Here is a 27,629-nt window from a genome sequence, read left to right as displayed (position 1 = left end):
AAGCCAGTCAATCGTGCTTTCCCCGGGTGGATGAGCTCCAGGCTTCTCTCATGCAGGTGGTTGAACCAGGAGAGCCAGCTACTTTACCCATCACACTGTGACCTGAGGACAGATGGCCTGCTGCTAGTGCCACTGAAGCCCATTCCACTGAAGCCCTCTTACAGACCAAAACAAAAGCCCTCATTTTAGTCCTTTCAAGAATTCCAAAAAAGAGAGAAATTTCCACCATCGTCTGTTTGATGGAATTTTTCTAAACCTGAAAGAGCCTAGAGTCACATGGGAAGAAGGGGGCTTGATTATAGGATTGCCCATATCAGACAGGACTGTGGCTGTGGCTGTGGCTCTGGCTCTGGCTCTGGCTCTGGCTCTGGCTCTGGCTCTGGCTCTGGCTCTGGCTCTGGCTCTGGCTCTGGCTCTGGCTCTGGCTCTGGCTCTGGCTGTGAGATACTGTTTTGACTGATGATTGATGTGAAAGTTCAAGCCTACTGTGGTGACACCTTACCTAGGCATTCAGGTATGACTTGTATAATAAAACTGGCTGACTACTACCCAGCTAACACAGCTACTAGGAACAGCCTTCTTCTCCATGGTTCTGTTTTGAGTTCAGGATTAAACTCCGGACTTCCCTGCCTGATGTGGTCATCAGAAATTAACCTTTTCCTTCCCAAGTTGCTTTGGTTATGGTTCATTTATCATGATGACAGGAAATAAAATAATATGTCGGACACTGTGATCCAAAGATATATAGTTTAAACTGATTTAAATCTGTATTTGGAGGTTGGAGAGATGACCCAGAGTTTAAGAGCACTGGCTGCTCTTCCAAAGGACCAGGGTTCAGTTCCCAGCACCCAAATGGTGGCTAACAACCATCTTTAACGCCAGTTCCAATCTCTTCTGGCCTACACAAATAAAGCAATCATGTGATGCACAGACATGCATGCAAGCAAAACATACTTTAAAAAAATCCAATAGAATAAAAAAACAAATTTTAAAAACATAAACATATTTTTAAAAACGTAAAAACATATTTTTTTCAACAGACTCCTAAAATGCTATGCCTTAAAGCATGGTGATTATCAGCAGAGGTAACAGGAGCCTATCTTGATCAAAAGTAAGAAAAGATAGGGAACCCATTCAGACTTCAGGGCCCAGAGGACAGCAACTAGAACTGACAAGGATTGCAATTTAGACAGAATGCTTTAAAAAGCATCTGACATTAGTGTGTTATAGAATGGAAATATCTCCCAAGAGCCATGACAGCCTACCTTTTGCAAGACTCATTTTAAGTTGAACCTAGAAATGTACAGGGGGGGAATTATATTTCACCCACTGTGAGTAACCAGGGTGACCTAATGGGCTATTTCAATCCCAGACACATCATTGGCAGGATTTCATGGGTCTGTTCAACTGTGAGATGTGTAGACGGAATAAGGCTGGAGTTTGTCTCTATGTGTGGCTCACAGTGTCTTCTAATACCCTACCTTTTTCTTCCACAAGCATATCTGGCTGCTAACTTCAAAATTACATGTCTGCTCTCTCACACAGGGCCATAATTTAAGGTGTCAATGTAAGAGACAAATGATAGTCTAATTCTCACTTGGGACCAATGACCAGAACTGGGGCAGGCAGAGCATGACTACTTCAGGCACATTCTCAATAAGGCTCAGAGCCAAGTGGCATCCCCTTGGTTGACTGTTAAAAGCAATTATAGTTACTGCAAAAGGTAATCGGAATATCCTGGATGAAAAAAAAACTAATGTCAATATTTAATTCTCTGCAGGTGTCCTGGTCACTGACACAGGAGCTCAGCTCTCTGTGATGTCTGGGGCAATGCAGTCCATATATGTGCTGACCTGAATGTTGGTCATATGTTCAGCAACCATCTTGAAAACCTGCGTGCACACTGGGTAATGTCCAGGAAAAGAAACCCCTTTCCACATCTACCAGTCGGCGAAACACCATTTTTGAAGCTAAAAGATTAAATTCTCACGCGTGCCACCATAGTCTCTGTGAAATGGTGTGTGCATCAATTCTGAATTCTGTTGTGTATAAAAGGCAGTTTCCTTGGAGTCATCCATCACCTCTGGCTCTTATAATCGTTCTCTTATCATCCTCTTCTACGTGGAGCCCTGAACCCTGACAGGCAGAGTTTGATAAAGATATCCCATTTAGTGCTGAGTGCTCCCAACTCTCTCATTTTCTGCACATGGCCCATGTGTGGGTCTCTGTGTTAATTCCCATCTACTGTGAGCAGCTTGTCTGATGAGGGCTAGGCAATGCACTGATCTATGGGTGTAACAGTGTGTCACTGAGAGTTGTTTCATTACAAGCTTGAGTCAGACAAAATCCAGCACAGAAAAGGGGAAATCGGCACAAGGTCCCACCCCTAGCCTAGAGGCTGCTTATGATTAAAAGCTGCCAGGGGAGGGAAAACCAATTTCCTTCAATGAAGTGTCTCTGGGTATATCAACATACTCCAGGGAAAACCCCTAGCTATGTTCAGAAATAGCTGGCTAACACAAAACCAATCAAGAGAGACAGGGAGGGGGGAGGGGAGGGGAAGGGGGAGAGGGGAGAGAGAGGGGGGGCTCAAGTTTTGGGTTTTGGTTTCAGTTTTTTAGAAGAAAGAGAAAACGCATGAAGTTGTGGGGAATCTGGGAGCTAGGGAAGGGAAAAATATGATTAAAAGATATTGTATGCAACACTCAAAAAATAAAGATTAACAGAATGTTTTTTAAAAATTCAGACCAAGTTCTCCCATGTTCCCCCATTTTGTTGAAATACTTAAAAAATAACTATTTGTTATCATGTTGTGTGCTCCCCAACACCCCTGCTCAGCATTCATCCTCTTCCCTTCTTTCCCTTCCACTGCCTCTGCCATATCTCTTCTTTGGACTCATACCTAACATTCTCATGATGCATTAAAAAGAAAAATAAAGAGAATTCATGGGCTGGGAGATGTCTCAACAGCTGAAGTGTTTGCCACACTTGTAAGAGAACCAAAATCTACATCACCAGAACCCAGATAAAATGACTTATGGGTGCAGAGGCTCACCTGTAATTACAACCTTGGAAAGAGAATTGGGATCTCCCCTAGGCAAGCTGGCTACAAGATGAGCCTTAGAACTGAGCTCTAAGCTTGATTGACAGATTGATAAATGAAGTAAAGGGGAACTGAGGAAGACTTCTGACATTAACCTTAAGCCTTTACATACCCATGCACACGCATGCATGCACACAGACACACGTGAGCCTACACATAAAAACATGGATACACATATACCACCATACACATGAAAATAATAAAGGGAGTATTGAAATATACTAAAGTGTTCTGGGAAAAGGGAGAGCCAGCCTCAGACTTGTAAGTGTGAGACAGGAGACAACATGGTCCCAGTGTGGACAGTGGAGATTGAAAGGATCCAATGGTCTATCTTATGGGAATCCAGAACAAGATACTGTAGCATGGAATGCAAGAAACAAAGTAAACTTTGGGATCTTGGTACATAATCCCTTTGGATACAAGCGAAGAGTCAGATGTAGCAGTCTGGCCAGGCCACAGAGCAAGCTGACTCAGGCTGCTATAGTCAGGGGATGGCCAAAGAAAAGAAAACTTTGAAAGCCATCTGCTGAAATGTACCTGCATTGGAAAGGAGGGGAGGATATGCTGATAGCTAACCCACAGACAGACTAGAAAGGACTATGCTGACCATTAGCTTCCGAGAAGTCTTAGGAAACGATTACAGAGCTCAGAGCAGCCAGCACTCTGTCAGTGACCAGAATGTGCCTGATAATCAGCGAAAATCGACTTCACAAGCCATTTCTGGCATCTCAGCCCATCATCAAAGCTCACTATAAAAAAAATCCTTTCTGTTTTATGGACTGAAGGGAAATTGCACTTTGCTGAGCACTAACCAATTCAAACTGCCAACGGGTCTTATGTCTGCTCTGAAACATGGCAACCCTCAGCCCACATGAAGATGGAACAGAAAGAAATAACCAGCTAATTGTGGTCGAAACATTTGGTGATACTGTGTGGTAGGGGGTGGGCTCTGTTGATACATACAGAGCCTTCCTGGAGACGCTTGACTCTGTGAACTGGCTACAGGGGGAAGCATCAGAGCAAAAAATTACACCCCTCTCATCAGCATTGGCTGCAAAAATATCTCTGGTATCTGAGGAGGCTGTTCTCTAAATGAACGCCAGGTCATGGCTCAGCTTTCAGTGATCCGCTGGGTCTGCAGTGGTAGAGCAGTATGTGCTTGGAAATACTGAAGAGCAAAGTCGTCACACACACAGGAGTGGCAGTGGGCACACATGCGAGGGGAGCACGCACGGATTTTTAGGAGTGTTTTCCTAAACTCATGTGAACTGAAATCTCTGTCTCTTGATATGAGTCCACCAAAGCAATGTGTACTTCAGCTAACCCAGTGTCACACAGATCTCAACAAGAAAGGGGAAGGGTGAGTCTGATAGGCAGATAGTGTCCAGAATTCAATGCAACCTCAAGACTTACGAAGAAGATTCTCACATTTAGTTAGTGAGAGAAAGGTAACTCCCAAGGGAAATGCAACTGTGTGTGTATTCACGTGTGCATATACATGTACAGACACATATGGTTGTGTGTGGAAGCAGGTGGATTGGCTGCCTTTCCTTAGAGTCTGCACATCTTGTCTCTTTGAGATGGGGATCTCTCACTGGCTCAGGGCTTACTAAGTAGGCTATGGAAGCTCACCAGTGGATCTCTAAAATCCTCCAGTCTCTACTACCCAGTGCTAAGATCCCAGCGAGTGTTGCCATGTCTGGCTTTGTTCCTTATCACATGGGTTCTGTGGATGGAAGTCAGGTCACGCATGCAAGGCAGTCCTTCTATTTACTGAGCTGTCACCTGGGAAATACAATTGTTTTAAACCTCATGAGTCATCTTGTTTGTGGTGATAATTCCCAAAAAGATGTGATGAAAAAAAAAAAAAAAAAAGAGTCACTCCAAACAGTGTGCCATTAAACAGAAGGCTGTGAGGCTGTAGAGATTTGAAAAACCTACCTGTGGAGAAACATGGTGAAAGACAGAGTATCAACCTATAATGTCTGAAATTACAACAATACAAATAGACACCTTCAAATTAATGCTGGCGAAAGTCAACTTTATAAACTGTTCATTTCCAATTCAATGACCTTCTAAATCACTCTTTCCCTCTTCTTAAATGTTCCAGAGGTCATTTATAATAAATGAGACCCTATGCCTTTTCTTCTCACCATGGTATAAGAAAAAATAATTCTCTTAGCTACACAGTGAGGAGGGAAGAGATTAAAAGAAGATATATTTGATTAACAGAAAAAACGTGTCATCTATCATGCCTTTAAACTGCAGATCCTTCGGTTTAATTAGAAGTTTAAATCAAGGTTCCAAAGCTCAGGCAGCTATGAAGGACCCAAAAGAGAGCAGATGGCTTCTTCATTCTCTCCAACAAGGTCAAGGCCAATGTTAGCATCTCTTCCTCGAACAACAGACTGGAAGAGATCGGTGCTGAATATACCCTAGATCAGCCTGTGAAACAGGCTCTGCATATGAGGTGTAGCAGTGGTCCCAGCAGGAGCCAGTGGTACCCCTGTTCCCATCCTTGTTGTGGATCAGTGTAGGGTTGTGGGTCCTGCTGCTCAACCACTGGGCATGGCCGCTTGGGGAGGCTGAACTCCGGGGGGTGGAGTCAGTTCAACTGCACTTATCCCATGCTGCCACTGCTGGGGCAGGTATGGGCTATAGCGGGGTGGGGCTTGCCCTGCCTGGCTGTGCCCACACCCACACAGACCAGCACAGCTTATCCACAATCACTTCACTGGGAACAGGGTCTCAAGCTCTCTATCAGCCCACAGAAAGGTAGCTTTCCCAGAAGCCTAGGGTATGCTGACTGTGGGCTCCTGATATAGCCCCTGTGCTCTGGAGGTATAGCATCAGGTTTGATCTCCATGGTCCTCAGCCACAGACATCTAGAAGCTGCTCTAAGGAACCTGACCTGCTATGGCAATGTTTTTCTCTGCCCTTCTCTCCATTTCCCAGGTGCCTGGGATCCACTAGGGTCTACAGTTCTGTCTGCCTTGATCCTCAGTCACCTCCCTCAGTTCCTGGACAACCCTTGAAGGGAGATGGGGAGCTTGAAGTGAGCGCTGGGAACACACTTCATCTGTACAAGGGCAAAATAATGCTCAGGAATATCAAGATGGCGCTTTTCAAAACACAGCTGATAGTGCCTTTCTATCTATCAAGCCAGCCAGGAACATCATATAATTCAAATAGAAGGATGTCTCATGTGTGTGTGTGTGTGTGTGTGTGTGTGTGTGTGTGTGTATGCACATGTCACTTTATTATAATGAATTTGCCAATACAAACATCATGCAGCACACACATGGTGTACATGCATACATTCAGGCACACACGCATACACATTAAATAAATAAATAATCTTACATTGTACAGCTAGATTAACATAGCCTCTAAATAAACACTTGTCCAGTCCCAAACTCTACACATCTCAGCAAACTTCTGTAGAGTTCAAAAAGTCATTCGAAACTGTCACCAGGATTTCTTATTTTCAGTATATATTTATACATTTACTGACCATATATATATATATATATATATATATATATATATATATATATGTGTGTGTGTGTGTGTGTGTGTACATATATGTGTATATGTATGTGTATATATATATATATATATATATGAATGAATGACAGAGTTAAAACTAGAAAAGCAATATATATATATATGTGTGTGTGTGTGTACATATATATGTATATGTATGTGTATGTGTATATATATATATATATATATATATATATATATATATATGAATGACTAGAAAAGCAATCTAGTTTTAACTAGATTGGCCCCCTTCAGGACCTGTACTTCCTCGACCTGCACTGAGTACTGCTCATCACCTGATATTATCCTTTGTCGCCTTTCTAAATATTATACCAGGCCCACAACTATGGCTGTTTACATATATACACACAGGCATTATCAGCTGGGATCCACATATGAGGAAGAATGTGGGTTTTTCATCCTGAGATTGGGTGACATCGCCATCCCTGATTAATCCCTGTGAAGATGCAGGCATTAATACAAATGGCTCCATCTTTAATGAGAGTGGCCTGACCCAGCACTGAAAGAGAGAGGTGTGGTATAGGAAACTAAAACCCTGGACCCACACAACCCTTTCTCTGTCCTCTCTAACTGGCTCTCCAACGCTACCTCTGCTCCTCCTGACAATGGCTCGGTGGCTTTGGTAGGAATTTTCCTGTGGATGGCCCTAGCTGTGGTCAGCTGCCAGACACAACATAGGATGTCTGGTAAAATTTTAATTTCAGATGTAAAGTGTTTTCGATAGAACCATTTCCCCGACGTTGCATGAGGTAGGCCATAAAAAACGTTTTTAAGCTCATCTGAAATTGAAATTTGAGTGAACACGCTGTACTCTGATTTGCTAAATCGTACAACCCCATGCATCTCTGCTATGTTGCTGAAAAGTCCAAATAACGACCCTGACACCCCTCGGGACTCTGGATTCTCCCCAGGAGATCTCCTGGTAAATCTTAGACCCCACACTCTCTTCTCTGTGCTCCCCTCAACTTTGCCACACACCTTGGCAGACAGTTCCTTCAGAGAACAGGAATTTTGGAATATCCATTTAGAACATTCCCAGTATTTTCTTAAGACAGAAACAGGTACATTCACCATTACAGATCACACACACACACACACACACACACACACACACACACACACACACAGAGGCACTTTAACATGGCTGTCTTAGAATATTCCATCATCAGGTCTGATTATAGAGTGTAATACACAGTAGATTAGGGCATATTGAATGAATGAATGAATTAATTAATTAATTAATGAAGAGAGTAAAAGAAGAGAAAGATATGAGGAGAGGGGAGAGTAGAGAGGGAAGAGGAAGGAAGAGAAGGGGTGAAGGACAGAGAGGAATGGAAGGGAGGGGAGAGAGGAGATGAGCTGTCTGTAGCAGTCTTTACCACGGCTCTTCATCCATGGCTGGGATGACCATGAACACATGGTCTTTATATATGTGGCCACCCCATATCACTAGCCTGGGCATCCTCAAAGCCTGAGTCCAAGGTAGCTGGGTTTCTGATATGGTAACTAGCTTTTTCCATAGATGACTTTAGAGCAGGAAATAGACCCAGAAGCTAACATGCATCCATTTTGTTAGCTTTTCTCGGCCTAAGGAGTTACAGAACTCACCCAGATGCAAGCTTTGCCAGCTGTCAAATAATTGGTAGCCACCTTTAATCTACCACAAGGTGTGATCCAAGCAAGAAATCGAATAAAGCCACAACCAGCACCTACAGGGATCCAGGAGTCTCAGCCAAGCTCATTAAAATAAAAATAGCAGACAGGCTTTCTGCACCTCATTTGGGAAATTAATGAGAACCCAATTAATATCTCCTTCTATTTCCCTTGATCTGGCTTCTCCTGTGCTGAATGTATTCCTGTTCTGTGAGCTTTTCTGTTTCTTCTGGGAAAGCTCTTGTCTGAGTACCATTCGATTTTGGCTTAAGAGCCACTTGTACTTCCTCAGGGAGAGTCCCTTCAGTGTGGCAGGGAGTGTTCATGTAGGGCTCAACTTGACCCTGAGCTCTATAAGCACCAATGTATTGTGAGTGTGTTTTTCAATGGCCAGAGAATTGACATCCAAACTTGAAGTTCAGTCTCTTTCTGCTTCCTTAAGCTTAATGGCAGCACTCTGGGCTCTTCCTAGTTACCCAGCGTCGTATACATTCATGCACATCTGTGTGTAGATGCACAGGACACATTATATCCTCACAAGTGTGTGGCAGGTGCACACATGTGCGCACACACACACACACATATATGGAGGTAAAAGGTCAATGTCTGCTATCTTCCTCAGTCACTCTCCACCATAATTTTTGAAACAGGATCTCTCTCTATGAACCTGGAGCTCATCAATTTGGCCAGGCAGCAAGCTTTAGGAATTTCTGCCTCAGTCCTGAGGTTACAGGCTCATACTTCAACACCCAGCTTATATGGACACTAGGGATCTGAGCTCAAGTTCTTCATGCATGTGTGGTTAGCATCTTACTGACCAAGTCATCTCCTCACTCTTTTGCTTGTTTTTATTGTTGGTTGAGACAGGGTGATGTTTTGCATGGTCCAGGCAGATTCACAGGTCTCCAAAATGAACTCCCGTGTTTGGGTTCATTGAGCAGCATACTTTGGTGCAGTTTTCTAAGTCAAATAACTAACAAACCATTTTTTTACCATCCATTTCAAGTTGTTGAGTTAATTGCTAATGCCGAGAAACCTTTAGTTATCTTTATGTTGAACCAAGATAGCAACTTAGCAGTGATACAAAGAAAATAGACTCTGAAATGATCATTGTATGCTTAATTACTTTTTTAGAAATAAACTTTGGATATGATGCCCATCATGAGCTAGCCTTGTGAGCAGACAGTGGGGCTGCATAAAGCACCCCCAGAGGGTGTGGTTTGACGTCCTGCTTAATCATTTAAATGAGGAACAACTTTCCATTCTTCACTGAGACCTACAAAGAACGCCACTGCCCCTGTCCTTTGTAAATAATAGAAAAGAAAATAAGGGTGGTGAGCCAAGCAAGCAGGAATAAGCCTGCTGGGGTTGTTCCTTCCAGAACCGGAGCTGGACTCTCAAGACAAACCCTGTTGTGTGTGTCCCATGGCCTCTGCAATCTGTTTGACCATGAGAGGTGTGCTGGACACTTGCCTACCCCTGCCGCCAACAAGACAAAGCCATCATGCCGCAGCCCAGTCCACAGGGCTCAATTTTAGCACAGGGCCAAAGTCTCCACCAACTTATTTTGAACTAATTCTTAAAAAACGTGATAGACAACCAACATAATTCTCAGTCTTCCTAAAGCTAATGAAAACTGGTCATTTTTCTGAATCGGGGAGACCCCCTTTGCAGGGAGAATAAGATTGTAGAAGAGTGAAATATACCAATTCTTGATTGAATCGAGTAAAACATTGCACCCAGTCTTCATGACTGGTTAATATTGATCAGAAGCTGACTTGATACTCATTATGAATGTCATGGGATTCAGTCACTTAGTTGAGAGGAATTTACATACGCTCCCAGCATCTCCAAGGGCTGTCCCCAAAGGTGTCTTTAGAGCTTCCTCTTACAGTTTCTGAACCTTTCTCCCTTGAGCTGCCTCTGGAGTAGACCAGCTTTCATCTAGCCCCTGGAGACACTGGGGTAGCCAGGCTCCATACAATTCTATATAGTTTAGCTGGGGACATAGATCAAGAGAGAAACCCACTCACTCTCTGAGAACATCAGACTCTACAGCTGCCCGGAGCTCCCCTGCCAGGAGCTCCTCGGCATTCCCACAGGCCTGCTGCTCCCTGCCAAGCCTCACTAGTGGGAAACTTACTCATGTAAATCACCTTACATGTAGCCTAGGCTGGAGAGCACAGCCTGATTCTCACCTCTGGGAAACTGCTGCCTGCAAAAGTCAGTTCCCTAAATAAGATTAGGATTGCTTCACCAGAGAGAGGGGAGTAGGGGGAGGGGGAGATTGATTTGCAAGCACACAGAAAATACTATTTCCATACAAATTGTAGGATGAGATGCAGAGGAAGCTCTAGCCTGGATAGTGTCTGCTCCGGCCCAACATGTCTGCTTTAGCCCAAAGCTAAGGTATCATCTGACTCTAGATGAGAAGAGGGACAGTTGCCAGGCTTGTTCTGGGTACAGAGCGAGGGGTCCCCTCTGTTTTGACCCTTAGAGGAAAATGAACATAAAACATCCAAGCTACGGTGTTCTCTGCTTGTGTTAGCCCCTCTGTACTGATCTGTTCACCCAAAAGCACCTGCTGTTTCATAGACAGAGGTCGTGCCCAACCCTGGAGCTACAAATGAAAGACCATTAAGGTGTCCAAATTATTTCTCATTGACAAAGTAACTGATAAACAGAACTTGAAGCTGCCCTGGCTTCTGTTTGAGAAAGGGATCTAAAGGGTAGAGGTCAATATCTTCCCAGATTGTGATTTTTTTTTCTTTTGTGGGCTTAGAAAGATCTCCAACAGCATCATTTACCACTTCACAATTTTTTAAGGCATATGAGGTGAGCTGTAGTTTCATATTCAGCTGGCCTTGTCTTCATATCGAATGTCCAATGACAAAGGGGAAAGACGAACGAAAGAAGGGAGGAAAGTTAAGAAGGAAGGAAGCTGGGGAGGGAAGGAGGAAGGAAGGAAAAGGAACAAAGACAGAGGGAGAAAGGATGAAGGCTGAGAGGTCAGCGCTTTCCTCCATATGGTTAAAGCATGTCAAATACACTCACTCCAAAGACGAGAGGCATCGAGTTTCTCCAAGACGCTCCTTGTGTATCACAGCCACTACGCTGTTCAGTATGAAGGGCAAAACAGCTTGTTTAAAAGCCATTCTGCTAACTCAGATTGATGGCAATAAACCCAGTCACTACAAATCCCCGAGACAACCTTCACACGAAACCAGCCACTTGTTCAACAATACTAACAAGTGAGGCAGGCTTATTTGTGGACCCTGATGGTTTAAAGGCTTTGGCTTAATAAGCAATTCCAATTCTATTCTTTACCCCATCTGGATCAATATTAGAAGCAACCTTGGGCATCTATCCCTTCCTCCCGGAAGACAGATTCTGTAGACGGCTCAGAGCCAACAGCACAGAGGACTCATCCTTGAGTTTCAAATACTCTTTTGTGTGTGTGTGTGTGTGTGTGTGTGTGTATGAGCCTAGTGAAGACCAGTGTATCCTGATTTTTTTACCTTGAAAGCTTAGTGTCTGTGGTATGCACAGCTGCACCCTCAGTCCATCTGCAGGGACTCCCAGCTTCTGCAGCACAGGGCTTCTGCAGTGGCAGAGACAGAAAAGGCTCCGTGTCCTAGGAGACATCACACACTGTGGAAGTTGATGAGCTCACAGCCAGGTGCAGCCTGGGTTATGAGCCGCATGTTTCTGAGGTGTATCACAGGTTGGTACTGTCCCTTTTGAAGACGCTTGGCTCTCAGCACACAGTATTGAGCTGCTTATGGAACCTGCTCCTCAGTGGGAACGAGAGAGCCAATCACCATCAATCATCCAAATCCACTGATTATGCTTCCTCGAGCTCCTAACACCAACATGGCATCCCAGGCAGCTTGTGCCTTATGTAAAGCCCAGCACAGCCACGTTACTTTTGAGGTCACGGACATTTTGTAGCCTTTCCAGATCACATCCCTTCCTCTTGCCTTCCATACCAGCCATCCTAGTCACAAGCACAACATCAGCTGGGTAGCACCTTCCAACAATGGTCTTCTCTCCTGAGCATGGAATTGAGCCCTCTGTCACCTCTTGCCCACCCCTGCGCATGTGGCCTCACACCACATGCTTGTACAAACCAAAGAGTGATAGGTTGAACAGATCCCAGGCACAATCAGCCCACGTCACTATGTGGGTCTTGATAACCTGTCATGCACCAAGAATAAAGAGAAGACTGTTGACGGCTAGTGGGCGACATGAAGCCAAGGGAGGCGAGAGGGCACAGGGCGCCAGGCGTGCACATTTGAATTTCTTTCCTCATTTGAACCATTACACTCAGTTTAATGGTAGTATACATGTCTCTGTGTGTGTGTTAAGGTAGGTCCTCAGTCACTCTCGCCACCTACTTGATAGTAGAAAAAAATCAGAAAAGTACACCCTTGTGTACCAGTGGGTGGATTCCCTCAAAGCTAAGGTAAAATAAACTTGAATTCTTATTATTTGGATTTTATTTAAATGGGTAGAAGACAGAACCTGATATAATAGAGTGCTTCCTTCATTATCACTGACCATGCAATCATGCAAAATCTCACCTTCTTCCTGCATATCTTCACAGCTACTAGAAACTTCTCACTGACAGCATCTACCCCAAAGAAGAGGCATGCCTACAGGGCACAAGCCTAGGGCGGGCTGCACTACTTACTTTCATTTAAACAACAACAACAACAAACAAACAAACAAAACACAACTGCAACCTGAGGGAGACCCCGGAGTGAACAGCATGGCACTGCTCTTCAGAGTAGAAAGCAGCTCCTGGCCTGAAAGATCTTTTTTCCTCGGATCTTTCAGATGGGTTTATTTGCCTTTCATTCTCAAAGCAGAGTACTTAGAAACAATGTATCAAGGCTCAGTAAGACAGGAGAATTCTGTCCCAGTTTTAGAAACTCAATTTAACTTGGGCACGCAGCAGAGCCTTTCAAAAGGGCCATTAATCATAAATCTCTCCTTTGGATGGGGAGGTCCCCCATGCCCCAGCCTCGCAGCTGCTCTTCTTTTGCCATCACTCAACTTTCATTCATCAATATAAAACTGTAACCGAAGTCTCTCTAAGTGACCAATATCAGGTTACATACCCATCAAACATCCAGAGAAGAGAGATTCTTTAGCAACAGTAGCAGGTGATTAGTAATGAGCTCTGTTCTTCTGTGTTTATAAACATGTTTGGATTTAATTTTGCTGTCTAGACTGCAAAGATCTGTCACTGGGGCCATGAACTATTGTTTCACTGAAGTGGAAAAATTACATCGGGAGCAAAGTTTCCCAGCACCTGATTCAGCAGGCAGCCTAGGATCTCTTGTCCACAGAGCGTTAGAAATCTCTGGATCACCCACATTCTAATGTCCAGGCTAAAGAGATGGCTCCTTTGGTAAAGGTGCTCACTGCATACATGGGAGAGACTCAGTGTAATCCCCAGGACCCAAGTGAAAGCTTTGAGACTTGGTGGTGCAGTCTGGTATACAAAGCTTTGGGGAGATGGAAATGGGTGGATCCCCAGGGCTCTCTGGCCAGACAGCCTAGCAAAATCAGTGAACTCCAGGCCAGGTTCGGTGAAAGACTCTGTCTTAAGAAAAAAAAAAAAAGGTAAAGGAAGATACCCTCACATACATGTACACATGTACAAATGCACTTGCACATACAGGAGCATATATACACACCAAAGAAATCATAACCCTAATGTTTAAAATAAAAACTGCCACCAAAGGCTGGTGAGGTGGCTCCCTGGTTAAGAGCACTTACTGCTCTTCCAGAGGATCTGAGTTCAATTCCTAGCACCTACATCAGGTGACTCACAAACACCTGCTACTCCAGCTCTAACTGGATCTGATGCCTCAACCTCTGCAGACACCTACTCACGAGTACAACCCCCAACACACACACACACACACACACACACACACACACACACACAGTAAGAGAGATAAAAATAAAAATAATAAAAATAAACATTTTAAATTAAAATCTGCCACCATACTTTAAATGACTATACAAAGTCTAGAAATATGGGGGTTGTGTGTGGGGAGGCACTGAGCTTCACTGGGCCAAAACCTCAGGAGAATGAAGAGGACTTTGGGGGTGTTCAGGACAGTAAGAAATGGATATACCTATCATATCATATTTCACATCAAAAGATGTTATGATGGCCGCTACAAGAATTCCCAGAAGCCTGATCTCTAGCCAATAGCGCTCTGGAGATATCCTTAAGTAACACAGTAGCAGCAAAGCCCAGAAGGCAGGCAGCCCCCATCTCTGTTGCACCTGTGTTTTGTGATAGAAACTGTTCCAAGACCCATATAGATCACAACTGTTGTGGCATTATGTCTAATGGAGGCCTCAACTAAATCCTAAACTAAATGTGGCTTGTAGGCACTAACTGGGAAATCCTGCTTTTAACAGTGTTAGAGACTGCTGTGCAGCGTACCCAGCCTTTTGCTACTTCATGTTGCACCTGTCTGTTCTCAAGGATCCTTGCTCCTTTAACACATGTAGGCAGCGTTATTGAATATTAACAGGAAACATACATTAACATGATAGATGTCCCTTGGTAATTGCTCTGACAGAGTAAAATAACTTGAATTTTAATGTGATTTAATATTAAGCTAAAACAGAAATTCTAAGATCCGGGAACTTGCGAATAAGAAATTAAGTAACTTTGATTCTTTGGGGAAATGTGTTCTGATCCATGTCTAGAACATTTTAGTTCAGTCTTTTTGGGCTACAGCTCGCCTTTGTCTTAGCTTGTTTTTAGAGAGAAAAGCCCCCTCCCCAAAGGCTTACTAATATAATAACAGTGTATCAAATACAAATATACATAAGCATCTTTTCCTCAAAGGTATACCTTGTTTATAATAATTTGGATTTAAACCATGCCATTATCCTATAATTATCGAATAATGTCTAATTTCTTTTTGCCACTCAGAAACAAATTTCCTTTAATATCTAGGCTTATATAATGCCTTATTCACAGCATCTTGAATTTTTCCATTTGATTAATTTTTATACCTCCAAAGAAGGCTTACTCCTTGTCCACTGATGCGAACCAACTTTTAATTGGCCAAAATTCCAGCTTTTGAATGTCAGAGGTGCACTCTCCATACGAGCCAATCAAGACTGTGGGTACAAAGCCCACGGCATCCCGACATGCCCCCCAAAGGACCAGGGGCATGGTAGGAGAAAGCCAGTGTGCAACAGTGTAGGTCAGAGAAGACCTGGTGCTAACTCAGGCTTCACCATGCCTCACCACCAGGCTCCAGGCTACCCAGGTATCCAGGGTTCATACGGGAGCAGGAGGCTCAAAGTGTGGACCAGGGACAATCTCATAAAAGATATTATAAAAGATGTAGTAGGCTCATAAAAAAGTTTTATTCCCTTTTTAAAATGGTGTTCTCTCCCAGGTACATGGTGGAATTTTCCAGAAGCTGCACATCATAGAACATTACCACAGACTGACTGCAGAAGCAGACAGAAAAATCCAGCTGGCCTCTGTTGACCGGGTGTTAGCAAGAGATATAAAACACCACCCATCTTTGCACTAAATATGATTGGTGCTTTGAAATAGGTTTTCATACAAGTAGAATGCTTATTACTACTTACTAATAAGCAAACTTTTAAAACTTGCACCGTTTTCAGTCCAGAAAGAGGAGCTGTCACAAGACAAGCCAGAGTGCACTAGAGCTTCCTGAGGTTTTCTAGCATGCTTGAGGTTACAGAAAAGTTACAGTAACGAGTTGGGAACTCTGAGGAGTCTTTGGACTGTAAAAGCCATGGTCCTAAGACTGGGGGAGTTTTTGGATACAAGCGTCAGTTGACAGGAGGCTATGACTAGGAAAATCAGAGGGAGCCTCAATGAAGGATGCTCATTCCTCATTTAGAAACAATAGCTCCGACATTTCCTCCTCCCTTTTAAGCTCCATCTTGCTCTCTCCTCAGCTTTCTGACCTCCTTGTCAGTATCCTACATGTTCCCCAGTCCTGCACAGGAGACAGAAATGTTCTGGACCTAACGTGAGGCACCCTCAGGTTCAAGAAAGACCTAGCATCCTCCCTCAGCCCAACTCTGGTAAGGTCACTGACCACACAGCAATAAGATGACTTTTCTATCTCAACAGCTTCAACCCTGACCAGGACAGCACAGAGGGATGTTCTCCACTTGAGTCTTGTTTGTTATCTTAATCAATTCCACCCATTTAGAGGCAATGGGGGTTGCTCACAAAGGGAGAACACATTTTGCAATTCATAAAATTTAAGAACATTCAGAATCTTTCATCCCCAGAGCAGCCCTGCAGCCCTCAGGGCTTGTGGGTAAAGAGACACCGCTACACAGTGTCCTCGGTCCCAACCCAGTCTTCCACACCACTCTTTAGTTTCCATAAAAAATACAAAGCTCATTCCTGCAAACGAATAGTCACGGAGCCTGGAAAAAGGGGAGGCACATGTTCCACTTACCCTATGGTTTTATTTGTGAGTGACTGTCTGCAGTAAAAGCAAGTGTGCTGCCTCAGCACCACCTCGAGACCAGCACTTGGTTCTGAATGCTCTGAAGGGCAGAAACCAGTTTCCCACTCTCCCTCCAGGAGTTCAGTATTTCACAGTTTTCAAAGCACTTATCTCATTTGATCTCATTTTAGCCTCACGACAACTCGGGGTGGATTCTCACCAACCCTAATGAAGGAAGCAGAGAACTATATTTGCACTGTAATTAACATGTTGCCCAAAATGAGAGTCCTCTTCTGGGAGGGAAACTGCTCTTAGAATTACATTTGGCTTGTTCGGCTTTTCTTTTAAAGCTGGACCATAGGGCTCACTGTGAGCTGATAAAAGCCACTCTAAACCAAAGCACAGGTATAAACAGCCAGCTGATTTGGGTGGAACAGCATTGAAAGGCATTGTTCAGAGTCACAGGAAACCAGGAAGATGCAGATGGGGGAGGGTCATCTTACCATTATCTCCTGACGTCTTGTCTTTTCCATTGGTCGCTCCGGCACTTTGTCTCTATAAACATTTTAAGAAACAAAAAAGAAATGATCAGATGTATTTAGGACTGTTTTGTTTGTTTTGTTTTGTTTTTTCCTTTTCTGCTAATTTAAATATCTCTTGTGTCACATTAAGTTTGGGATCACCATAGCTTAGAGAGTTAGATAACAGTGCTGGTGAGAACATGAAACTAACTCCCACCATGGACTCGCTGGAGTCGCCTGCCACCTTCCTTCTCAGTGCCCACTACTGGCTGAATACAACTCAGGAGTTGCATGGAAAGCCAGACATCGAGGGTTGTTGATTGAGCATAAACTCATCTAAATAGGAGACATGTAGCCAAGGCTGTATGCCAACCACAGGGCTGCTGAGGCTGGCCTCACACCACTCTGTTCTTCTGACAGGCACAAGGGATTCCTATGTTCATCATTCTTCCCACTGCTGAGCCACTTTATCTATCACTGTCTGTGCCTGTCCTAGGTATTTCCATTTGTCCAGTTTGGCAAGAAATATGAAATGCATTATGAGTTATTTTTAAATATACTCTTTACTGTTTGACAGCTTTGTGCAGGTTTATAGTAAATTTTAGTCATCCCTCATTAAACTCAGTATGAAGAAATAACTTTTAAGGTTAGATTTGCATCACTCTTAGAGATTCCGTGAGGAATTTCGGAGATGTGTGTGAAAGGTAACACGTGTGTAAGCAGGAAGCATGTCTCTTCGGGGTTTATTATGGCATTTATTCTGATCCAGGGAGGAAGATGTATCTTATCAACCCAAGTGTCTGGCATTTGTCAGAATTATCAGTTATCAGAGTTAACAATTATCAAAAGCATTGATTTGAAAGCACAGGAAGAGACTGCAATGACTCTAATTTCCAGGCGAAGGAAGTGGGGCCCTGTCAACTTGACACAGACTGGAGTTATCACAGAGAAAGGAGCTTCAGTTGGGGAAGGGCCTCCATGAGATTCAGCTGAGGGTCATTTTTTTGCATTGGTGATCAAGGAGGGGAGGGCCCATTGTGGGTGGTGCCACCCCTGGACTGGTAGTCTTGGGTTCTATAAGAGAGTAAGCTGAGCAAGCCAGGGGAAGCAAGCCAGTAAGGAACATCCCTCCAAGGCCTCTCCATCAGCTCCTATTTACTGGCCTGCTTGAGTTCCAGTCCTGACTTCCTTTAGTGATGAACAACAATGTGAAAGTGTAAGCTGAATAAACCCTTCCCTCCCCAACTTGCTTCTTAGTCATGTTGTTTGTGCAGGAATAGAAACCCTGACTAAGACAAGCCCATAGGAACCGTGATCTATCCAATTGAGTGGCAGAAACCTGGGCTCCTTTCCCAGAAAATGGTGTCCTGTGGAAGCTATCACTGTGACATAACCACAGTAAAGGGGTCTTGGGAAGACACACAGCCACCAGAAAGGGCAAACCACATTAAGTGACCCCTAAGAAATAATGGCAGCCTCAAAGTTTATACCTGGATCCAAGACTTCAGCCAAGAAGCCATCTCCTAGGAGAAGGAATCAGTACCCCTCAATGCTCCATGTTGTCATGAGAAATTCTTGGGTCACTAGTCAATGGTGACTCGTGGGACACAGATCCAGGTTCTGGTCAGTGTAAACAAACAGAGTCAATGATGCATATGAATGTCTGTTTAGTTAAATGGCCTCTGAATGCTTACTACCCCGAGCAAATGATAACCCCACATCCCTGTGAAACAGAGAACAGACATCCATCTGGTCAGAAATGCTCCACTCAGTGAGGCAAGCACCTCCCTGAATGGAATAGAGAGGAGAGGTGAGTTGAGAGGAGAGATCACAGAACGGCTGGCCCCTTCTTCATATTTAATTTGGAACCTTCGAGTTTCCACAATGAAAGACTTGCCAGCATTCAATCTCCAGCCAGACATCAATTATCTCTGCCATGGCATCCATCCCCTACCTGGCAAAAGCTGTAACATAACCAGCTTAATTTAAACCAGATAGCTCATCCCTTGCCTAGAGCAGATGTATGGGCACCAACAGCCATTTCTTTTCATCTGTCCTTAATCTGATGCCACCTCGGGTCCTCTGTCATACAAAGCTAGTAAATGTGTGGCTTCTGATGGAAATGAGCCTTCCCAAATCAGGGATGCAGCAGCCACCCTGGGTATGAACAAGCCCACTATCTAAGCCTTTCCTTGAATAATTCATAGCTGGGTGAAGATAAAAGGGAAATTGTGCAGCATGAAAGGTGAGATTTTCCAGGGCAGAATAAAGACAAATTAAATGAAATACAAGTGCAAAGTGGGTGCAGGCTCTGCCTTGTCATCTTAAAATGCTTCAAACACCAATACCTTTCAGATACCACAAATGCCACCTGGCTCCATAAACTATCACTTTTTAGAAACCCGAGGAAGACCAAATGAGATGCTCAGAGAGAAGAGAAAGGAGTCATTCTCTGAGGATTTGTAAGACGGGGTTTTTGTGTCAGCTCTTGTATGATGGAAGCAAAATGGAGCTGATAGTTGTCAGAGGAGATGCTGTCTCAGATTAGAAAATGATCCTGACAGAAAAAAAGCACATCATTTAAGCATCTCGTTTCAAGGACCCAGTGATATTTTCAAAGGAAGATTGGGTGTATGGAGAGTGCCCAGAAGTTTCTATGTCCCCAGAGTCTGGTCCTCTACATGTTCATTTTACTGTCCTACTGTATGGAATGACAGGTGTTCCTGAATTAAGGAGCAAAGGTTCTAGGCAAGGCCCTGGGGCTGTCAGACACCACCAACTTTGTGATTTCTGACAGTGTCTTTAATGAGGTATGTGCTCTTTCCAACCTTACTTTACCCATTGTATCCTAAGACATAGAGCAGAACTTTGCACAAGGCCATAAAGCCGAGAAGTGCTGAGCCAGGATTATAACCCAAAAACCAGGTGGTTAGGTCCCACTCTCAGCCACTGTGTAGGAGTATCTCTTCACACTGTGTACTTCATCTCTCTTGAGCCATCACTACAGCTAGGGAGACCAAAGAAGGGAATTCATGTCTTAAGGCTAATGTGGCCTCGTTAGCGCCCACAGTTAAAGGTATCAAGAACACTTGGATGAAGTAGCCTGACCAATAACAAAGGGCTGAATAGTAGGATAGCTGTAAGGTTGTTTTTAAGTTTATAGATAGCACACGTACCAGAGTTAAACTATGCTAAAATAAATGACTATGTGGCTAGAAGAATGGATGGACTAGTGGATGGATTAATTGATCAATGGATAGATTAATGGATGTGTTATAAATGGATAGATGTATAGAATAATGGATGGATGGATCAATAGATCAATGGGTGGATCAATTAACAAGTAGATCAATGGGTGGGTGGGTAGATGGATGGATAGATAGTTTGGTGCATGGACAGATGGATCAATGGATCAATGAGTGGGCCAATGGATGGATGGATGGAAGGATGGATGGGTGGATGGATGGATGGACGGATGGATGGGTGGATGAGTGGGTAGATGGATGGATAGATTGGTGAGTGGATGGATGGATGGGTAGATGGATTGATGAATGGGTGGATGAATTAATGGATAATAGATGGATAGATGGTTGGAAGGTAAATGGATATATGATAGATAGATAAATAAGTAGATGGGCAGGTAAGTGAGTGAATAGATAAATACACAAAGGTCATAAAGGAGAAACAGAGAAAATTTTATTTTTCATGAACGGACAGAAGTGCTCAGCATTGGGAAAGAGGCTGCCTTTTCATTCCACCCCCACTCTCATCCTCCACCAGCTCTAACGCTCTAACTATGACACCATCGTCCTGAGACTACATTACCCGCTGAACAAATCATCAAGAGTATAATCTATTATAATTACATCAAGTGGTAAAGGAAACAAGCCCAGTGAACAGGCAAATCTTGGCTTCAGATTTGGGAAGATTTCTGAGTCCTTTTCTAAGAAATCAGAAATAGCTCCATGATATTATTTATGCCCCCACTGTTATCCAGCTCAGATGTCCACATAACTTAATTGGCATATGAAGAAGGCAGAGAAAGGTCACTCTAGCAAATACACATAGCTTCTGTGTGCCATCCCAATTGCCAAATTACCACAATTAAAGTCAGGTATTAATAATATACTTTCAGAATAGCCCAGAAACCCAAACACTAGTGTGTCTCTGAGTTTTGAGTCCTTCCACAAGCAGAAATCTGATTGGGTGTTTTCTGGTGTCTCTAGATAATTAGTCAATGGCTGTGGAACAAGGAACTGGAGGGGTGACAGGCATGAGGATTTGCTCATTGCCTCTTCTGGAGGTAGGGTCAGTGCCCCTAGAGGCCAAAAGTCAGCCTCAACCTCAACCTCAACCACAACAAAACCCACATCCTGGGACCTCATCATCCCACTCCCAGGAGACTGCTGAGTCTAGCCATCTGTACCTTGTCAAGGTACTGGACCAAGTGGTTTCATTCAGGTCCTCTGCTGCTCACCATCTCCTCATCCCATCCTAGCAAGTCTACTTTCATAAAATACACATAAGTGGGATCCTCTGGTGCTCTCCATCCCCACAGACACGGTCCTGCTCCATAGGACGAATGTTTGGAAGAATGAAAGCCTCTCCCTCCTTCTGCCATCTGAAGCCAGCATCCCTTCCTTGCTACAGAAGCCAACTCTGTGACTGTCCTCATCCAATGCATAGCTCCCTCTTCTCACACAGTAAAGCCATGACCCTGCTGTCATCTACAGAAACATCTTCTAGAATCACAGGGCCCTCTATGGGATGTGACATTCAACTCGGCTTTGCTGTTCATGTACTTTGAGCTAATGATGAATATTGACATAGGTCTGATCACTTCTAAGCCACAGTCAGGAGCACACACATCGACAACACTACCTCACTGACACACACAAGCAAAGCAAAGTGCTTGAAACATCACTAACACACTCAGCAACATCCCGATGATATCTCTTGAAAATCCCAATGATGCTTCATTTGAGCATAACAAACTTGATAACATCTCTGTCCCCCTATTCTTCTCTCAGAACTCTTCTGCGAAACCACCTTATTTATAGAATAACCACCCAGGGAAAACAAAGAGCCTAGGCTTTGCCTCAGAAACAAAATGTACAGGCACGTCAAGAAATTCTGTCATCAAGACAGGAACTTTAATGCAAAGAAATACTTTAATGCAAGATAGATACTTTAATGCAAGAAAGCCCATCCAGCAATTCAGAAAATTACTCCAATGCAGTGTAGTCATTAAAGCCTGCTATTGCATCATGACCCATAGCTACAGGTTAAGAGTGGATACTACTGCCTCCTGAGTTTTGTTACATGATTTCTTGACTCCCGATGTCACAGGCCCATCTGCCACTTTGTTGTCTGTGCCTGTGACATCCATAGTCTATTTGTATTACACACAAGAGGCCGAATTAGCGAAAGTGGTGTCATTATTCATGCTCATTTGCAACTTGAGACACAGGGCTTACTTGGAAACTCATCCAGCTGAGTGCACACAGCTCCACCTCTGGCATGAGAAACATACTCTCTGGAAATGACATGTTTAATACTGGGAGTCTGAAGGCCATGAAACATGATGTGAATTCCCACTGATCAAATCCAGGATACAACTCCCATGAGGGGGCATAGTCCTATGAAGCCAGCACTTGGTAGACCAAGGCAGGAGGATTGTAAGTCCAAGGTTAGCCGGTTTACATAGTGAGTTATAGACAATCTTGAGCTGCATGAGACTTTGTCTCAAAAAGAAAAAAAAAAAAAAAAAAAAAAAAAAACGGGAGGTGGAAGGATACCTTAACAAGTAAAGGCACCTTCCAGGCCTGAAGACCTGATTGTGATCCTGAGAGCCCACAGGAATAAAGGAGAGAACCGACTCTTGAAAACTGTCCTCTGACCTATACAAGTATGCTTGTATAAAAGGTTCATTTTAAAGGTAAGTTGCATGGAGTCTATGAAGGAAGGAAGGAAGGAAGGAAGGAAGGAAGGAAGGAAGGAACAAACAAACCATCCACATCATTGTCCCAATGCCTTGGAAGCTCTTGCTAGCCACTCTGTACCATCCAGCACCCTGCCCCCACACCAAGCACACCACTACAGTGCACTTTCTTGTTATTTTTCCCAGTAGTACCGTCTTCCTTAATGTCAGAGTCTTGATAGTAACATTTCTGAGAGCTTTACGGTCTCCAGCTTCCCTGCAATAGCAGCATCTTCACAAACCATCCCTCTCATGAGTCATATATAAAGGGAGAAGCTCAAATCTGCATGCCATTATAGCATGCTGCACTCGGAGGCAATGAAGTTCGGATATTACAGCCTCTCTGCAGCATCAAAACCCCACACTGGAGAGAAATCAGATGAGAAGCCTCCCCAATTATCGCAGTAAGCCGTTCTAAGAGTCTCTTCCCTGCTCACGCTTTTGATCACCCTGTTTATAAGAAACAGAAAGGCGTGTTTCTGCGGTATTACACTTAATGTTTTATTGATGAAGGATCAGGGGCCTCTTAGATGTTCAGAGTCTAAACGACCTGAGAAGCAAAGCCTGTGGTGACTGAGATGAGACCCAGGGTGACAACAGCTGGACCAGCCAGCAGGTTGCTGATGAGCACTTGGGGCACCTGGATCATTAAGTGAGTGGCTTCTCAGGAACATCAAAAGCATGCCATTAGAGGCACCTTTCCCATCAAAGTCCCTGAGTTTGTGTGAAGAACAGGAGAGACTTTTATGCCCACATTTTATGATGAGGAGAGAATAGCTTTAATTTCTTGCCGCTGATATTTTTAAGTCATAATTCCTCAAGTAACATTCCAAAAATTGAGCATTAAAGAGCTCTGCTAATTTAATCCCTAAAGGAGTAGAAATTAATGTCAAAAAAAAACCTTTAGCTGGAAAGGTTTTTTTTAAAAAAAATAAAATAAAAATGGTTTTAAAAAGAAAGATGAGGTAGGCATGCTCACCTTTGCTGTTCTTTCTGTGTCCTGATTCTCAACTCTGAGAGAAGGCTGAAATTTGCCTGAAATACCAATGCTATTCCAAGCACCTGCACCTGACCTTTGTGTAAGGGAATTAAATGTCACACCTGTAGTTCCCAGCAAACACCTTCAAAGAGACTCTCATTTGCAGGGGCTCCTGAGTTATCACAATGGAGTTCCTTGTACACTCTGCCTCACAGTTTGTGGGTTTTTTTTCTTTACTTAGCGCTTTCAGAGCTACACACACTTTCAAAAAAACTAGTTCTTTTACCACCTGCACCCCAAAAATCTCTCATTCTGCCTATCTTCTGTTTTCTATGTGCAAAAGTGGAAATGGTCATCTAGAACTTCCTGGGTTTCGTGGTCAAGGAAGAAAGCGAAAATCTCACTCACAACCCAACTAAGCATAACCACAGTGAAGTTCCATGGATATCTCAGGATATTTTATTGTATCTTTTGTTTGTGGGCACACATATCGTCTCCATTATATTGAAGTAGCTGCATGCCATGCCGATATAATTTTGCCACGGGTGTGCATTGCAATCTAAAAGAGCAGATACAAATCGGTGGTCTCTGGGTGGAACTCTCCAATTGCACAGATCTGACCAGTGAAGAGTCTGGACCATGCTGCCATGCTCATTTGGAGTGTATAGCCCCAAGCTTCCATGCCCACATATCTTCTCTGTGCCCATAAAGCCACCTGGCTTTGTTTATTCAGCTTAGCCTGACGAAGATTCTCAGTGGTGAGTGTATCACCAGTATCTTCACTGCAAAAAAGACGGCATAGAAGAATCGGGGTGGTCTTCCGTGTTCCATGAAGTTCACCATAATTTCTGCAGCAATGTGTATTCAATGCTGTGCACCTCAGAATGTGAGCTTTTTAGGGTGAAGGCCTCACAAGGTCTATATAGAGAGGACATAACCCACATAGAGCCAAGACCAGTTCCAGTCCCAAGTCTCATTCCATGCCTGCTCTAAGGTGTCATATGTTTCTCCAGATAGCTGCAAAATGTAGCTACACAGATCTCTGGAGAAGGGGGGGACAATGAGGTTTGATATAAAGGGGGAAGCCAGGCATGGCAGCATGAACCTATGATCCCACTACTCAAGAGGCTAAGGCAGGAAGATGAGCTGATGGCTAGAATTAAGTAAAGCAAGAGAATCCATCAACAAAGAGAATAAACCCTCTGTCCTGACTTGGATGGTCATTTGCAGTGAGTGTAGCCATGCTTTTGACATTCACCACACTTCCAATACTTCCATTATTCCTTTTGCCTGGGAGGGGTTCAGACAGGGTCTGAAGTAGCCCAGGTTAGCCTCAAACTTCCTTTATAGTCACAGCTGGCCTTGAACTCCTCATCTTCTTGTCTCTGCTCCCTGAGTACTGGGATTACTGTGTGTGGCACTGTGCCTGGCTTGACTTTCACAGGTCGTTTATAAATCACCGTTTGGAAACCATTCAGGCACAGTCCCTTCCCTGAAGTTTACTTTGTGAGGATTCAGTCACCTCCTTCCCCAACCCCAGTCAACTGAGGTCTGAAATCATTAGTTAGTCCAATGAGACACACAGACAGAGAGACAGAGGGAGAGAGAGACATCCACACAGAGAAGAGCAGAGACACAGAGACATGGAGAGAGACAAAACCAGAGAGAGATGAAGAGACAAGAGGCAGAGAGTGAGGAATATGGTGAGACAGGAAGACATACACACAAAGAGATACAAGACAAAGACTCCGAGACAGAGAGAGAAAGAGAAAGAGAAATAGAGACTTACACACAGAGAGAAGCAGAGACATAGAGATACACACAGAGACAGAGTGAGACAGAAAGACAGAGAGACAGAGATATACACACAGAGAGAGAAGCAGAGATATAGAGAGACACAGACAGAAACAAAGAGATGCAAGACAAAGAAACAGACAGAGACACAGGGAGAAGCAGAAACATAGAGAGAGAGAGACACAGAGACAGACGGAGACAGAGAAAGAGACATACACACAGACAGAGAAGCAGACATATAGAGAGACACACAGGCTGAGAGAGACAGAGATGGAGAGTACACATTTACTCAGTCAATATTGATTAAAATATATTAATATAATTGATCTTTCCCATTATTCAGCATTACTTTTTTTTTTTTTTTTTGGTTTTTTGGTTTTTTTGACAGGATTTCTCTTTATAGCCCTGGCTGTTCTGGAACTCACTCTGTAGACCAGGCTGGCCTCGATTACTCTCTTAACTGTGCCTGATTAACAAATTCATACAAAGTGTGAATATACAGAAAACATGCCATCCCTAGGCTCTAAGACATTAATAGTTTTAGGAATCTAAACAGGCAAAAATAGGTGCATAATATTGAATCATTCCCAGGCCCCCGAGGTTGTCTATTCTGTGATGTTATAGGCTTCTCTGGGTCCACACTGGAGCCCACTTCACCCAGGGATCATTAGTGAAGGATGAAGGTACCGGACCTAAAGAACAGGGAAGGGAACGCCCCAAAGCACACAAAGGGATTTTTAGGGAGATGCAACAGTCAGTACCTCAGTGACAGCTCTGCAGACACATTGCCAAAACACAAAACACAATGGACACACAAGGCAAAGGGGTCGATGCTACCGTATATGAATCACTCCTTTGAAGGCCTGGCTTTAAAAATACAAATGAACACAGAAACACAAAACTGTTAAAACAAAAATGAGGTCATAGACAGCCCAGTGTGACCCAGCCACTCTCAGAGTTGTGACCCTTCAAGGACAATGAACTTGACCAGGCCACAGTCTGTCTGTCTACACAATGGGGACAAAAGGCAGCTCTCTTCTAGTAAGCCGTGAGAACTGAGTGCTCAGCTCGCAGGAATCACTCTCTAAAAGGAGCCGCACAGCCTAGGAATGTTAAGGGCAAGCTTTTGCAGAAGTAGGACTGTTTCCAGCCTATCCTATACGTATCGCCTTATATTTACAGTCACAAGAGGAGGCACATTTGACTCGGCCACTGGAAGACTAAGAGTGACCATGCATAGCTGAATGACGCTAAGTGTTTGCCTTAGCAAAGCGGTTTTCTTATCTAGTCAACAAGAATTCTTCAAGGAGAATTAAAAAGCATGAAATCCAGCATGTCCCCATGGCTACTGTCAGACTCCAAAGACAGAACATTGTCACTCAGTGGTTGATCCTAACCAAGTTTTCCTGGACCCTTGAATCTGCCACAGATACAATTTGTGATCTTGGTGCAATTTACAGATTGTATTTTTTTTCTAGAAAGGGGCAAGGCAGGAGGGAAACAAACTGATGGCCAGAATACAGTTAATGTGGAAAACTGGAAGAATTTA

General features: G+C 43.7%; 1 protein-coding gene across 1 annotated transcript in view; it reads right to left on the bottom strand.

Moving 5' to 3' along the window:
* Pcp4 (Purkinje cell protein 4) overlaps positions 1-27,629 on the bottom strand; it is a 58,384-nt gene that overhangs the window by 15,069 nt on the left and 15,686 nt on the right. The window contains exon 2 of the mRNA XM_021185574.2: positions 17,310-17,361. Within this exon, the coding sequence (XP_021041233.1) occupies positions 17,310-17,361 (52 nt within the window). The remainder of the gene's footprint in view (positions 1-17,309; positions 17,362-27,629) is intronic.

Source organism: Mus caroli, unplaced genomic scaffold, assembly GCF_978045245.1.
Source record: "Mus caroli unplaced genomic scaffold, Mus_caroli_1 scaffold_17, whole genome shotgun sequence".
Lineage (NCBI taxonomy): Eukaryota > Metazoa > Chordata > Mammalia > Rodentia > Muridae > Mus > Mus caroli.
Note: the sequence above shows the minus strand (reverse complement) of the source record. Positions and strands in the feature narration are given on the sequence as shown.